Genomic DNA, 15,598 nt, shown 5'->3' on the forward strand with positions numbered 1-15,598 from the left:
TCTTCTTCATTTCAATCAACACACACCGTGGGTCCCCTTTAGGGAAATCGCCATTTTGCGCCATCATGTTTCTACAGCCTCAAACGGACAAACTTCTCTTCAGAGCGCTAGCTACTCCCTGCTGTCTCAGACGACGACATCTTTGTCCTGCGTCGGCCACCGTAGCTTCTCTGTGTTTCGAAAGAGAGGGGTGAGCAGTGGACAGTTGCAATTCATAACCCCAAACATTCTTCTAACTATTGCCAGAACTACAGTACCTGCGATCGAAGGAGAGCAACCATGTTTCAGGAACATTATGAAATGAAATCATGCTTTTGAGGAAAAAAAGATAAATATTTTCAGATCTCTTAGGTTTTCATAATTGTGTTATGTAACATTATTGTATCTTTTATTATATATATATATATATATATATATATATATATATATATATATATATATATATGTGTGTGTGTGTGTGTGTGTGTGTGTGTGTGTGTGTGTGCTTAATACAATCTTGAGCTCATAATGTAATGACAATTATGAGACATTTATTATACTTGATAAATTCACACAAAACATGTCATAATTTTTTTTTTTTTTACATAATTACATAAATAAATAATCTACCTGTGAAATGCAACATTTAAATATCCATGCAACGCTGGCTTATAATTAATCTTATTTTTATTGAACATAAATCTTTGTTATTCCTTTACAGTACATTTTAAAAATATAATTCCAGTCTTAACCTGCCTTCAAAATCCAATAATAATAATAATAATAATAATAATAATAATAATAATAAAAATCATAATATTTTAATGAATATTTAAATATGTTGCATTTCACAGGTAGTTTAATACCGTATTTAGACTTAAAAAAGAATTATAATTTGTATATATATATATATATATATATATAATGACACTGTCCCTTTAAGAGACACACGTCACACAAAGGACCGGAAGACACATGCAACTATCAACACATCAGCCGTAAACCATCACAAAGCTCCTGCTCAGATGACAGAAATGACGCTGATGCTTTTTTAACGCGCTTCATCACCATTTAAGGGCACGTCTCGGCTATTTAAACAAGATCATTTTAGTCAAAAGAACGAGTCAGACAGCTGAATATATTACAGTAAGTACTGCAGTGATGCACACTGGCCGTGTTTCAAAACTCTGCGAGCCGCCTACATAGACAACAAGCACAGACGCATTTCTTCCTGCCGTAGAGAGCGCTATATCAGGAGCTGTTTGTTTGACATGTCACCCATAATTCATTGGGTGCTTTGTTTTGCTCTAAATGCTTTGCTCAGATTTGATTTTTTATTTTGTCCTCCAGGGTAAAACATAATGATGATAACAACACAAGAGACAAATATTGAGAATATTGAAAAATGACTTGAAAATGCTTTAAGATTTTTTAATTAGAACATAAATACTGTTCATAAAGTGTCATTTAAAGTCATTGCTTTTTGTACGATTTAGACTACAAAATATTAACACGCACACAATACAAATTAAAGTTAGTTTACATAATAATGTGTGTGTAGGCCTAACTTACTGTGTATAGTTATGTATATTTCAATACACACACATGCATGAATATAGTTAAGAAATAATTACATGTAATATAACATTTTTATAACAGATTTTTCTAAAATATATGAATGAATATGTGTGCATTCAAATATACGTAACTTTACTCTAAAGTATTAAAGTATTATTTTGGATGTGTATACACCAGATACCAATCAAGCATAACATTATGACAGGTAAAGTGAATAACACTGATAAACTCTTCATCACGGCACCTGTTAGTGGGTGGGATATATTAGGTAGCAAGTGAATATTTTGTCCTCAAAGTTGATGTGTTAAAAGCAGGAAAAATTTAAGGCATTTGACGAGGGCCAATTGTGATGGCTAGATGACTGGGTCAGAACATCTCCAAAACTGCAGCTCTTTTGGGGTGTTCTTGGTCTGCAGTGGTCAGTATCTATCAAATGTTTTCCAAGGAAGGAACAGCGGTGATCCAGCGACAGGATCATGGATGGCCAAGGCTCATTGATGCACGTGGTGAGCGAAGGCTGGCCCGTGTAGTCTGATCAAACAGACAAGCTACTGCAGCTCAAATTGATCAAGGAGTTAATGCTGGTTCTGATAGAAAAGTGTCAGAACACACAGTGCAACACAGTTTGTTGTGTATGGGGCTGCATAGCCGCAGACCATTCAGGGTGCCCATGCTGACCCCTGTCCAGCACTGAGAGTGGCATGTGAGCATCAGAACTGAACCACGGAGCAATGCAAGAAGGTGGCCTGGTTTGATGAATCACGTTTTCTTTTACATCACGTGCATGGCCAGATGCGTGTGCGATCGCTTATCTGGGGAACACATGGCACCAGGATGCACTATTGGAAGAAGGCAAGCCGGCAGAGGCAGTGTGATGCTTTGGGCAATGTTCTGCTGGGAGACCTTGGGTCCTGCCATCCATGTGGATGTTACTTTGACACAAACCACCTACCTAAGCATTGTTGCAGACCATGTACACCCTTTCATGGAAACGGTATTCTCTGGTGGCTGTGGCTCTCTTTCATCAGGATAATGCGCTCTGCCACAAAGCAAAAACGGTTCAGGAATGGTTTAAGGAGCACAACAACGAGTTTGAGGTGTCGACTTGGCCTCCAAATTCCCCAGATCTCAATCCAATCAAGCATTTGTGGGATGTGCTGAACAAACAAGTCCGATCCACCTCACAATTTACAGGACTTAAAGGATCTGCTGCTAACATCTTGGTGCCAGATACCTCAGCACACCTTCAGGCGTCTAGTGGAGTCCATGCCTCAACGGGTCAGGGCGTTTTTGGCACCAAAAGAGGGACCAACACAATAGGATCATTGATCGGTGTAATAACAATAATCAAAATGATATATTATTAATATATACTATTATATATTAATATAATATTATATGCCTTAAATTAGCATTTATTTTGCTGTGTAGATTTATTAGATTTTTGATTTGTTGTGTTAATAATTTCAAAGTTTAAAAGTTATTAAATAACCTACCATATTTATATATATATATATATATATATATATATATATATATATATATATATATATATATATATATATATATATATATATATATATATATATATATATATATATATATATATATATATATATATATATATATATGTTGCAGAAACTGGTTTGAACTGCTAGATTTTCTTTTTTAATGTTGTTTGTTTTTTATGTATTTTAAATGTAATTTCATGTTATTTATTATAGTATTATTATATTGTTTGTTTTTATACAGATAGTAACAACATAACAATAGATAACTTAAACATAAACTTATAAAAATAGTTTTTAAACAAATAAATACAATTACAAAATATGAAAATTATAAATTTGAACAAAATATTATTATAATTCTTATATTTAATAATAAAATTATTATTATTTTTATCATTTATTATAAAACAATTCTTCTTATAATTAAATGTATATATAAAAACACAGACCAACTCTTTGTGAAGTTTGTGAAGTTGAGTTTAATGTTGTCTCATCACAGATCAGCCATGAGTGCTGAAGCTGTCAGCTGCACTATAAAGTCACCTGTCGCGCTGCAGATTGGAGACGCTGTATGTGATTCATCTCGTCCCGGCGTCTATATAACAGACATCACCTTTGCCGAGCCTGTGAACGTGAGTGTCTCTCAAAGTACATCAGTACATGAAGGTTAAGATTATTGATTGACCAGCAATGGTTTATTAATGCCATCTATCTATCTATCTATCTATCTATCTATCTATCTATCTATCTATCTATCTATCTATCTATCTATCTATCTATCTATCTATCTATCTATCTATCTATCTATCTATCTATCTATCTATCTATCTATCTATCTATCTATCTATCTATATATCTATATATCTATCTATCGTTATATCTATCTATCTATTTATCTATCTACAGTGGCTTGCGAAAGTATTCAGCCCTCTTGAACTTTGCGACCTTTTGCCACATTTCAGGCTTTTCAAACATAAAGATATGAAACTGTAATTTTTTGTGAAGAATCAACAACAAGTGGGACACAATCATGAAGTGGAACGAAACTTATTGGATATTTCAAACTTTTTTAACAAATCAAAAACTGAAAAATTGGGCGTGCAAAATTATTCAGCCCCCTTAAGTTAATAATTTGTAGTAGGGATGATCGATTAATTGTTGATAAGACATTTGATCGATAAGACTTATCGATCATCGATTAAGCAGGGTCATGCGCGTGCGTGCGGCCCAACCGCGAAACGGGAAGAAAAATGAAGCGAGCGTGCCCGAGTTCTATTTGGGACCATTTTACAGCTGGAGTTACACCTTCATCATGACTGCAAGTTTAAATGTGCATTCACAGCCTTTTGTTTTGTGCAATTGTAAGTTGTAATATTGTGTTTATTTTGTGCAGGCCTATCAATAGCTGGTTTATCTCATAAGGATGCATTTGGTTAATAAATAACGTTAGACGCGAGCGGTAGTAAAAGCGTGGCGGTGATCAGCTTCAGCGTGCAGCTCCAACAGCAATGAACAACTAATAATGACTATGATTGGGACTGTCATATTACACAACATTAATGAGAACACTATTGTAATAAAACATTGTGATTGTTAATTATTTGGGTTTATCTGCCGTGTGTTTCATTGCGTTGATCCAGGAAGGGCGCGTGCACAACTGACTGAGTCACGCATTCTGACTCGCGCATGTAACTTAGTTCAAGTTCACTTGTGCATTCGCATCAGATTGGGCTGAAGTAATTTGTAATATTACATTTATTTTGTAACGTTATATATGTGATCCATCGTATAGGATGCGTTTCTTTTAGCGAAATAAAACGCACTAGAAAATGGTTTCAGTGTAATGTATTGCTACCGGTTTTTATTCAGTGCTTCGTCTTTAGCGCATACAGAACAATGCATAATAACTATGATTGAGACTGTCATATTATATAACAGAAATGAAAACACTATTTTAATAAATGGTTGTAAAGTCATTGGGTTTAGGTGCCGTGTTCAGAGCGTTGTTCCTAGAGCACGTGAACACCACGCGTCTCCCATTCTGAATATGAATATCAGCAACTCAATTCAAGTTCACTTGTGCATTCGCATCATTTTGTGCAGATATAATTTGTAATATTGTGTTAACTTTATAAAAATCAGATTAATCTCATATAGGAAGCTTTTTGTTGAGTTAAATAACGCGCTAGCAAAGAGCTTCAGTGTAACTTACCAGTGTTGAAAACAGCAACGCGCGACTAATAATAACTATGATTGGGACAGTCACATTACATAACATTAATGAAAACAATATTTTAATAAATCGTTTTGAACTAATTGGGTTTAGGTGACGTTTCAGCACGTTGTTCTTGGAAGAGCGTCCACACACTCTGAATAACAGATCTGAGGCGCCATTGGTGTTCTATTACAGGTTATATTTGGTTATTAAATAAGTCATTTAATTAAATTATAAATCGCATCTACTAATTTTACAATTCCATAGCTATTAGTTTAGATCAAAAAATCCTTCTCATTCATTTGGTGAAGAACATGCGTTTTGAGCAGCATTTGCATATCCTGACATGCTATCAGCTATATGCCACTGCTGTAGGGGCATATAACAGTATTAAGGTTAACGATTAATCGATCGTTAATTTAAACGTTGATCGATCATGGAAATTTGTGAAAATTGACATCCCTACTTTGTAGCGCCACCTTTTGCTGCGATTACAGCTGTAAGTCGCTTGGGGTATGTCTCTATCAGTTTTGCACATCGAGAGACTGAAATTTTTGCCCATTCCTCCTCCAGAACAGCTGGAGCTCAGTGAGGTTGGATGGAGAGCATTTGTGAACAGCAGTTTTCAGTTCTTTCCACAGATTCTCGATTGGATTCAGGTCTGGACTTTGACTTGGCCATTCTAACACCTGGAATGGCCAAGTGTTTGTTTTTGAACCATTAGATTATGCTTTATGTTTTGGATCATTGTCTTGTTGGAAAACTGATCTCCTTCCCAGTCTCAGGTCTTTTGCAGACTCCATAAGGTTCTCTTCCAGAATGGTCCAGTATTTGGCTCCATCCATCTTCCCATCAATTTTAACCGTCTTCCCTGTCCCTGCTGAACAAAAGCAGGCCCAAACCATGATGCTGTCACCACCATGTTTGACAGTGGGGATGGTGTGTTCAGGGTGATGAGGTATGTCGCTTTAATGCCAAACATAACATTTTGCATTGTTGCCAAAAGTTAAATTTTGGTTTCATCTGACCAGAGCACCTTCTTCCACATGTTTGGTGTGTCTCTCAGGTGGCTTGTGGCAAACTTTAAATTACACTTTTTATGGATATCTTTAAGAAATGGCTTTCTTCTTGCCACTCTTCCATAAAGGCCAGATTTGTGCAGTATACGACTGATTCCTGTTGTCCTATGGACAGAGTCTCCCACCTCAGCTGTAGATCTCTGCAGTTCATCTTTCCATTTCAATATTATCGCTTGCACAGTGCTCCTTGGGATGTTTAAAGCTTGGGAAATCTTTTTGTATCCAAATCCGGCTTTAAACTTCTCCGCAACAGTATCTCGGACCTGCCTGGTGTGTTCCTTGTTCTTCATGATGCTCTCTGCGCTTTAAACGGACCTCTGAGACTATCACAGTGCAGGTGCATTTATACGGAGACTTGATTACACACAGGTGGATTCTATTATCATCATTAGTCATTTAGGTCAACATTTGATCATTCAGAGATCCTTGCTGAACTTCTGGAGAGAGTTTGCTGCACAGAAAGTAAAGGGGCCGAATAATTTTGCACGCCCAATTTTTCAGTTTTTGATTTGTTATCAAAAGTTTGAATTATCCAATAAATTTCATTCCACTTCATGATTGTGTCCCACTTGTTGTTGATTCTTCACAAAAAATTACAGTTTTATATCTTTATGTTTGAAGCCTGAAATGTGGCAAAATGTCGCAAAGTTCAAGTGGGCCAAATACTTTCGCAAGGCACTGTATATATTACAAGGCTTTGCTGGTATGTCCCTTGTGCTTGTGTCTAGATTCAGGAAATCTCTTTCAAGAACTACTACACAGCATATCTGACGGTCCGATTGCAGCGGAAAGAGGAGGGTTCTGCTAAGTGGGTCACTTGTTTGAGAAACTACTCTCTCATGGCTAATCCACACGCTGAGGCCGGATCACATGACTATTTCTCCATCTACAGACAACAGGTAGGACAAAGCCACTAAGATGGAGCGAGAAACCAAAACATTCTTCATTTAGAAAAGAGCAGAAGTTAAACATTCTGCTAAACTTCTGCTTTTGTGTTCCGTGGAAGAATTTAAAGGTGCCCTAGAATTAAAAATTGTATTAAACTTGCCATAGTGAAATAATAAGAGTTCAGTACATGGACATCACATACTGTGAGTCTCAAACACCATTGCCTCCTCCTTCTTATGTAAATCTTGTGCATGAAAAACACCACGAAAAATAAGTGATACTCAACATAAGGCCAACCGTGACACAAGCGGCACGCCCCCAACATTTACATCTGTCTGAACCATAGACAGTTCATGTTCATTTTCAGGCGGAACTTTCAGAGCCGAATCATCAGGACTGCAGGTAAACAAGCTGCTTATGGACACACACGTCATTTCCTAGGTTGTGCAGGGGACGTGACGACTTTTATACCCTTCCCACAGATAAAAAAATCATGGTTGATGTTTATAATCGGATACCACAACAATTTAATTCAAGATCGTTCGTTTGTTCGGCCCATTTCAAGCAAGCTTCACTCCGCGTCTTAAACTAAAGAAAGTGGCAATACAACTGTATTCCTGCAAGCAGTAATTAGTGATTTTATCCACTTATTGCCTGTTTAAACTGACAATATTGTTCAAAATTGTTTAAACTGTCGCATGACTGCGACTCTGGAAGACTTGGAGTTAAGCTTTTCTCTGAGAAAAGAACAAAGAACGGCACTGAAGTCATTCTTAAAAAGGGAAGATGTGTTCGGAGTTTAGCCGACCGGATACGGCGAAAGCTTAATCTATCAACAAGTTCTGTTTCACCTTCGTTGCTCTGGTTGGTGTAGCGCTATCCTATCTCGTGCAGAGGGAGTTTGAAAGACAACCGTTTATCCCGCCCCTCGGATTGAGCCCTGTCTATGGTGAGTTTCCAGACCAAACATCTTGATGTGGGTCTGGCTTGTCAGGCTATAAACATGCAATATCGTTGACGAAAAAAGACGAGTCTAAAATCGCTGGTTTTGATTTGGGAAAGACGATCGTTTGTGCGGTTGCCAGATTTCAGTAATTTAAATCCCCCAAGCAGAGCTTTTCTGTGAAAAGAACACATAAACTATCCAGTGTTTTACCTAAACATGTAGATCTGGCAACCTTATGCACGCAAGATCTCTCGCGCGCGGATGATCTGAAAACACCAATAAACAAGTAAGCTGCATTTTATCTATCTCCATTTGAGATGTTCTGATTAAAGTTTCATTCAGTCGGTCTGTGTTCAGTATGGACGGTAAGGACTCACGAGCCAATCGCTGAACAACTGAACTGCTGTGAGCTGCTGAAATAAGCCAATCAGAGCAGAGCTCAACATTAATATTCCTGTCTTTTCCAAATAAGGCAAAAACAGCATTACATCCTAGGGACAATTTATAGGGTTGTAAATGGACCTGTAAAACTGTATCTGGACAATTTTTGCCCTTAAATAAGCCACATACCCTCTATGTAGATATCAGAGAACAATTTAAAGGGTCATGAAACCCCCCTGCTGCAGCTGTGTTTTTTCACACCTTCGATTTGAAAAGGCTTCTTAAAAGGGGAGTGGTCGACTGTGAAAAGGTGGGATGGTATTGTATGGAAAGAGGGAATGGTTTGCATTAATAGGGGAGTGTCATTAGGAGCATTAAGATTAGCGATACCAACAGCAGCAGTTAGAGCGGTTCTGAGACATGTTCTTTGTTCACGTTGGCATTGTTTACCACAGTGAGATTAAATGAGGGATGGGTTCAGCGAATGAGAGAGTTATGAGTGGCGTGCAGCAGAGATCGCAAATCATTCAGCTCTTCAAACCAGCATAATTCAGTGAGAAATGGAAAATAAATGTTATTCTGCATGACGAAATATTTTGCAAACGTGATAAAACTATATTTGTCCAAATATGCACGCTGTGTGGCAAGATGAACAACGCGCCGACGTGATAAGAGAACGTGAACCACCCACAAACATGCGATGCGACAGAGATGTGTAATTGTAGATCGGGGTAAAAGCGCAGGGGTTTGAGGCTTCATAGTCTCGACCGCATATCTGAAGCACAGAGCGACGTGCGCTGGGCTGCTGTGACGATCCGCGGTGTCACTCGGCAGCTAAATCTATTTGTCCAAATATGCAGCACACTGTTTCACTAAGAGCCCGAACACATGCGGTTTAGTGCATGTTTGTGACCACAAATAAAACGGAGGGGACGTGGCTTTTGATTCTTGTTGATATTTCATCAAAAATATTGTTCATTAGCCTACAGATCAGTTATTTTGCACTCCTGACATAAATTAGATCAACGCTTGCAGGTTCGGCGTGCGATTCCTCAAGTTAATTTTACTTAACCGAGCCTTTGTAGCAAAGGCTTCCACAGACGGCCCCCGCTTACAGCTCGCTCGGTGCCCTTACGTTACTTCGTATCAGCATAACGCCTAGCTTTCCTCCTTGACTTTTCCGCACGCTGCTTCCAAAACTTCCCCACCATGTCTCTACAATAATGATGGAAGACGAGCCTGACAGAAGTGACTGTCTCATGCATATTAACTAAATTATCTTGTACGCATACTACAGCGCAGTGATTGGACTGAATGAGCTTTATGTCATGAATATATATCGAGAATCGCTCGGAGCGGTCGACGTCAGCATGTCCCCAGCAGTCCATACTTAGGCCGAAAAGCACATGCTGACGTCAGCATTTGTGACGTTGCTCCAACAAAGCTTTTCAAACCGGAAGACAGAAATCGCTCTGAATAATGCAAAAATAACTATTTTCACATATGAATACCATTAATGAGTACCCTTAGTGTTTTCAATGATGTGCAGCCTATATTTCTGTTTACATCTCAAAAAAAGTGTTTTGGGGTTTCATGACTTTAACATTGTTTCAAATTTAACTCATTCTAGGGCACCTTTGAAATATCTTTGTTGGGGTTTGAACCTTTTGATTATCAGCCTGGATCTTTACCACTACAACATCAATTGCAAGAGTGTGTTTTCTCACGATTGCGAGAGAACAGCTGAACTGCAAAAAAGAAAAAGAAAACAAAAAAGAAAGATTTGTAGAGATATAGGCTTTTGCAAGAAATTAAGTCAGAATTGTGAGACATGAACTTGTAATTGTGAGGGATTAAGTCACAATTGCAAAAAATAAAGTCAGAGCTGAGAAATAAACTCAGAATTGAGAGATACAAAGTCAGAAATGTGAGATATTAAGTCAGAATGGAGAGATATATAGGCAGAATTGAGTTATAAAGTCAGAATTGAGAGTTATAAAGTCAGAATTGAGATATAAAGTCAGAATTGAGAGAAATGAAGTCAGAATTGAGAGATATGAAGGCAGAATTGAGAGATATAAAGTCAGAACTGAGAGATATGAAGGCAGAATTGAGAGATATAAAGTCAGAATTGAGAGATATAAAGTCAGAATTGAGAGATATAAAGTCAGAATTGAGAGATATAAAGTCAGAATTGAGAGTTATAAATTCAGAATTGAGAGTTATAAAGTCAGAATTGAGATATAAAGTCAGAATTGAGAGATATAAAGTCAGAATTGTGAGATATAAAGTCAGAATTGTGAGATATAAAGTCAGAATTGAGAGATATAAAGTCAGAATTGTGAGATATAAAGTCAGAATTGAGAGATATGAAGGCAGAATTGAGAGATATAAAGTCAGAATTGTGAGATATAAAGTCAGAATTGAGAGATATAAAGTCAGAATTGAGAGATATGAAGGCAGAATTGTGAGATATAAAGGCAGATTTGAGAGTTATAAAGTCAGAATTGAGAGATATAAAGTCAGAATTGAGTTATAAAGTCAGAATTGAGAGTTATAAAGTCAGAATTGAGATATAAAGTCAGAATTGAGAGAAATGAAGTCAGAATTGAGAGATATGAAGGCAGAATTGAGAGATATAAAGTCAAAATTGAGAGATATGAAGGCAGAATTGAGAGATATAAAGTCAGAATTGAGAGTTATAAAGTCAGAATTGAGAGTTATAAAGTCAGAATTGAGATATAAAGTCAGAATTGAGAGATATAAAGTCAGAATTGTGAGATATAAAGTCAGAATTGTGAGATATAAAGTCAGAATTGAGAGATATAAAGTCAGAATTGTGAGATATAAAGTCAGAATTGAGAGATATGAAGGCAGAATTGAGAGATATAAAGTCAGAATTGTGAGATATAAAGGCAGAATTGAGATATAAAAGCAGAATTGAGATATAAAGTCAGAATTGAGAGATATAAAGTCAGAATTGAGAGATATGAAGGCAAAATTGAGAGATATAAAGTCAGAATTAAGAGATATAAAGGCAGAATTGTGAGATGTAAAGTCAGAATTGAGAGATATAAAGTCAGAATTGAGAGATATAAAGTCAGAATTGAGAGATATAAAGTCAGAATTAAGAGATATAAAGGCAGAATTGTGAGATGTAAAGTCAGAATTGAGAGATATAAAGTCAGAATTGAGAGATATAAAGGCAGAATTGAGAGATATAAAGTCAGAATTGAGAGATATAAAGTCAGAATTAAGAGATATAAAGGCAGAATTGTGAGATGTAAAGTCAGAATTGAGAGATATAAAGGCAGAATTGAGAGATATAAAGTCAGAATTGTGAGATATAAAGTCAGAATTGAGAGATATAAAGTCAGAATTGAGAGATATAAAGTCAGAATTGAGAGATATAAAGGCAGAATTGAGAGATATAAAGTCAGAATTGAGAGATATAAAGTCAGAATTGAGAGATATAAAGTCAGAATTGTGATATATAAAGTCAGAATTGTGAGATATAAAGTCAGAATTGAGAGATATAAAGGCAGAATTGAGAGATATAAAGTCAGAATTGAGAGATATAAAGTCAGAATTGAGAGTTATAAAGTCAGAATTGAGAGATATAAAGTCATAATTGAGAGTTATAAAGTCAGAATAGAGAGATATAAAGTCAGAATTGTGAGATATAAAGTCAGAATTGAGAGATATGAAGGCAGAATTGAGAGATATAAAGTCAGAATTGAGAGATATAAAGTCATAATTGAGAGTTATAAAGTCAGAATAGAGAGATATAAAGTCAGAATTGTGAGATATAAAGTCAGAATTGAGAGATATAAAGGCAGAATTGAGAGATATAAAGTCATAATTGAGAGTTATAAAGTCAGAATAGAGAGATATAAAGTCAGAATTGTGAGATATAAAGTCAGAATTGAGAGATATAAAGGCAGAATTGAGAGATATAAAGTCAGAATTGAGAGATATAAAGTCAGAATTAAGAGATATAAAGGCAGAATTGAGAGATATAAAGTCAGAATTGAGAGTTATAAAGTCAGAATTGAGAGATATAAAGTCAGAATTGTGAGATATAAAGTCAGAATTGAGAGATATAAAGGCAGAATTGAGAGATATAAAGTCAGAATTGAGAGATATAAAGTCAGAATTGAGAGTTATAAAGTCAGAATTGAGAGATATAAAGTCATAATTGAGAGTTATAAAGTCAGAATAGAGAGATATAAAGTCAGAATTGTGAGATATAAAGTCAGAATTGAGAGATATGAAGGCAGAATTGAGAGATATAAAGTCAGAATTGAGAGATATAAAGTCAGAATTGTGAGATATAAAGTCAGAATTGAGAGATATAAAGGCAGAATTGAGTTATAAAGTCAGAATTGAGAGATATAAAGTCAGAATTGAGTTATAAAGTCAGAATTGAGAGTTATAAAGTCAGAATTGAGATATAAAGTCAGAATTGAGAGATATAAAGTCAGAATTGTGAGATATAAAGTCAGAATTGTGAGATATAAAGTCAGAATTGAGAGATATAAAGTCAGAATTGTGAGATATAAAGTCAGAATTGAGAGATATGAAGGCAGAATTGAGAGATATAAAGTCAGAATTGTGAGATATAAAGGCAGAATTGAGATATAAAAGCAGAATTGAGATATAAAGTCAGAATTGAGAGATATAAAGTCAGAATTGAGAGATATGAAGGCAAAATTGAGAGATATAAAGTCAGAATTGAGAGATATAAAGGCAGAATTGTGAGATGTAAAGTCAGAATTGAGAGATATAAAGTCAGAATTGAGAGATATAAAGTCAGAATTGAGAGATATAAAGTCAGAATTAAGAGATATAAAGGCAGAATTGTGAGATGTAAAGTCAGAATTGAGAGATATAAAGGCAGAATAGAGAGATATAAAGTCAGAATTGAGAGATATAAAGTCAGAATTGAGAGATATAAAGTCAGAATTGTGAGATATAAAGTCAGAATTGAGAGATATAAAGTCAGAATTGAGAGATATAAAGGCAGAATTGAGAGATATAAAGTCAGAATTGAGAGATATAAAGTCAGAATTGAGAGATATAAAGTCAGAATTGTGATATATAAAGTCAGAATTGTGAGATATAAAGTCAGAATTGAGAGATATAAAGGCAGAATTGAGAGATATAAAGTCAGAATTGAGAGATATAAAGTCATAATTGAGAGTTATAAAGTCAGAATTGAGAGATATAAAGTCATAATTGAGAGTTATAAAGTCAGAATAGAGAGATATAAAGTCAGAATTGTGAGATATAAAGTCAGAATTGAGAGATATGAAGGCAGAATTGAGAGATATAAAGTCAGAATTGAGAGATATAAAGTCAGAATTGTGAGATATAAAGTCAGAATTGAGAGATATAAAGTCAGAATTGAGAGTTATAAAGTCAGAATTGAGAGATATAAAGTCAGAATTGAGAGTTATAAAGTCAGAATTGAAAGATATGAAGGCAGAATTGAGAGATATAAAGTCAGAATTGTGAGATGTAAAGTCAGAACTGTGAGATATAAAGTCAGAATTGAGAGATATAAAGTCAGAATTGAGAGATATAAAGTCAGAATTGTGAGATATAAAGTCAGAATTGAGAGATATAAAGTCAGAATTGAGAGTTATAAAGTCAGAATTGAGAGTTATAAAGTCAGAATTGAGAGTTATAAAGTCAGAATTGAAAGATATGAAGGCAGAATTGAGAGCTATAAAGTCAGAATTGTGAGATATAAAGTCAGAATTGAGAGATATAAAGTCAGAATTGAGAGATATAAAGTCAGAATTGTGAGATATGAAGTCAGAATTGTGAGATATGAAGTCAGAATTGAGAGATATAAAGTCAGAATTGAGAGATATAAAGTCAGAATTGAGAGATATAAAGTCAGAATTGTGTGATATGAAGTCAGAATTGAGAGATATAAAGTCAGAATTGAGAGATATAAAGTCAGAATTAAGAGATATAAAGTCATAATTGAGAGTTATAAAGTCAGAATTGAGAGATATAAAGTCAGAATTGTGAGATATAAAGTCAGAATTGAGAGATATAAAGTCAGAATTGAGAGATATAAAGTCAGAATTGAGAGATATAAAGTCAGAATTGAGAGATATAAAGTCAGAATTGAGAGATATAAAGTCAGAATTGAGAGATATAAAGTCAGAATTGAGAGATATAAAGTCAGAATTGAGAGATATAAAGTCAGAATTGTGTGATATGAAGTCAGAATTGAGAGATATAAAGTCAGAATTAAGAGATATAAAGGCAGAATTGTGTGATATGAAGTCAGAATTGAGAGATATAAAGTCAGAATTGAGAGATATAAAGTCAGAATTGAGAGATATAAAGTCAGAATTGTGAGATATGAAGTCAGAATTGAGAGATATAAAGTCAGAATTGAGAGATATAAAGTCAGAATTGAGTTATAAAGTCAGAATTGAGAGTTATAAAGTCAGAATTGAGAGTTATAAAGTCAGAATTGAGAGATATGAAGGCAGAATTGAGAGATATAAAGTCAGAATTGAGAGATATGAAGGCAGAATTGAGAGATATAAAGTCAGAATTGAGAGATATAAAGTCAGAATTGAGAGATATAAAGTCAGAATTGAGATATAAAGTCAGAATTGAGAGAAATGAAGTCAGAATTGAGAGATATGAAGGCAGAATTGAGTTATAAAGTCAGAATTGAGAGATATAAAGTCAGAATTGAGTTTTAAAGTCAGAATTGAGAGTTATAAAGTCAGAATTGAGATATAAAGTCAGAATTGAGAGATATAAAGTCAGAATTGTGAGATATAAAGTCAGAATTGAGAGATATAAAGTCAGAATTGTGAGATATAAAGTCAGAATTGAGAGATATGAAGGCAGAATTGAGAGATATAAAGTCAGAATTGTGAGATATAAAGGCAGAATTGAGATATAAAAGCAGAATTGAGATATAAAGTCAGAATTGAGAGATATAAAGTCAGAATTGAGAGATATGAAGGCAAAATTGAGAGATATA

General features: G+C 35.1%; 1 protein-coding gene across 1 annotated transcript in view; it reads left to right on the forward strand.

The window, feature by feature from the left end:
• Positions 1-947: 947 nt before the first annotated feature.
• The window catches only part of nicn1 (nicolin 1), a 50,639-nt gene continuing 35,988 nt past the window's right edge, over positions 948-15,598 (forward strand). Inside the window, exons 1-3 of the mRNA XM_067414909.1 lie at positions 948-1,125; positions 3,568-3,700; positions 7,091-7,261. Coding sequence (XP_067271010.1) covers positions 3,575-3,700; positions 7,091-7,261 — 297 coding nt within the window. The 5' untranslated portion in view covers positions 948-1,125; positions 3,568-3,574. The remainder of the gene's footprint in view (positions 1,126-3,567; positions 3,701-7,090; positions 7,262-15,598) is intronic.

Source organism: Pseudorasbora parva, chromosome 14 (genome assembly GCF_024679245.1).
Source record: "Pseudorasbora parva isolate DD20220531a chromosome 14, ASM2467924v1, whole genome shotgun sequence".
In the NCBI taxonomy this organism is placed as follows: Eukaryota; Metazoa; Chordata; class Actinopteri; order Cypriniformes; family Gobionidae; genus Pseudorasbora; species Pseudorasbora parva.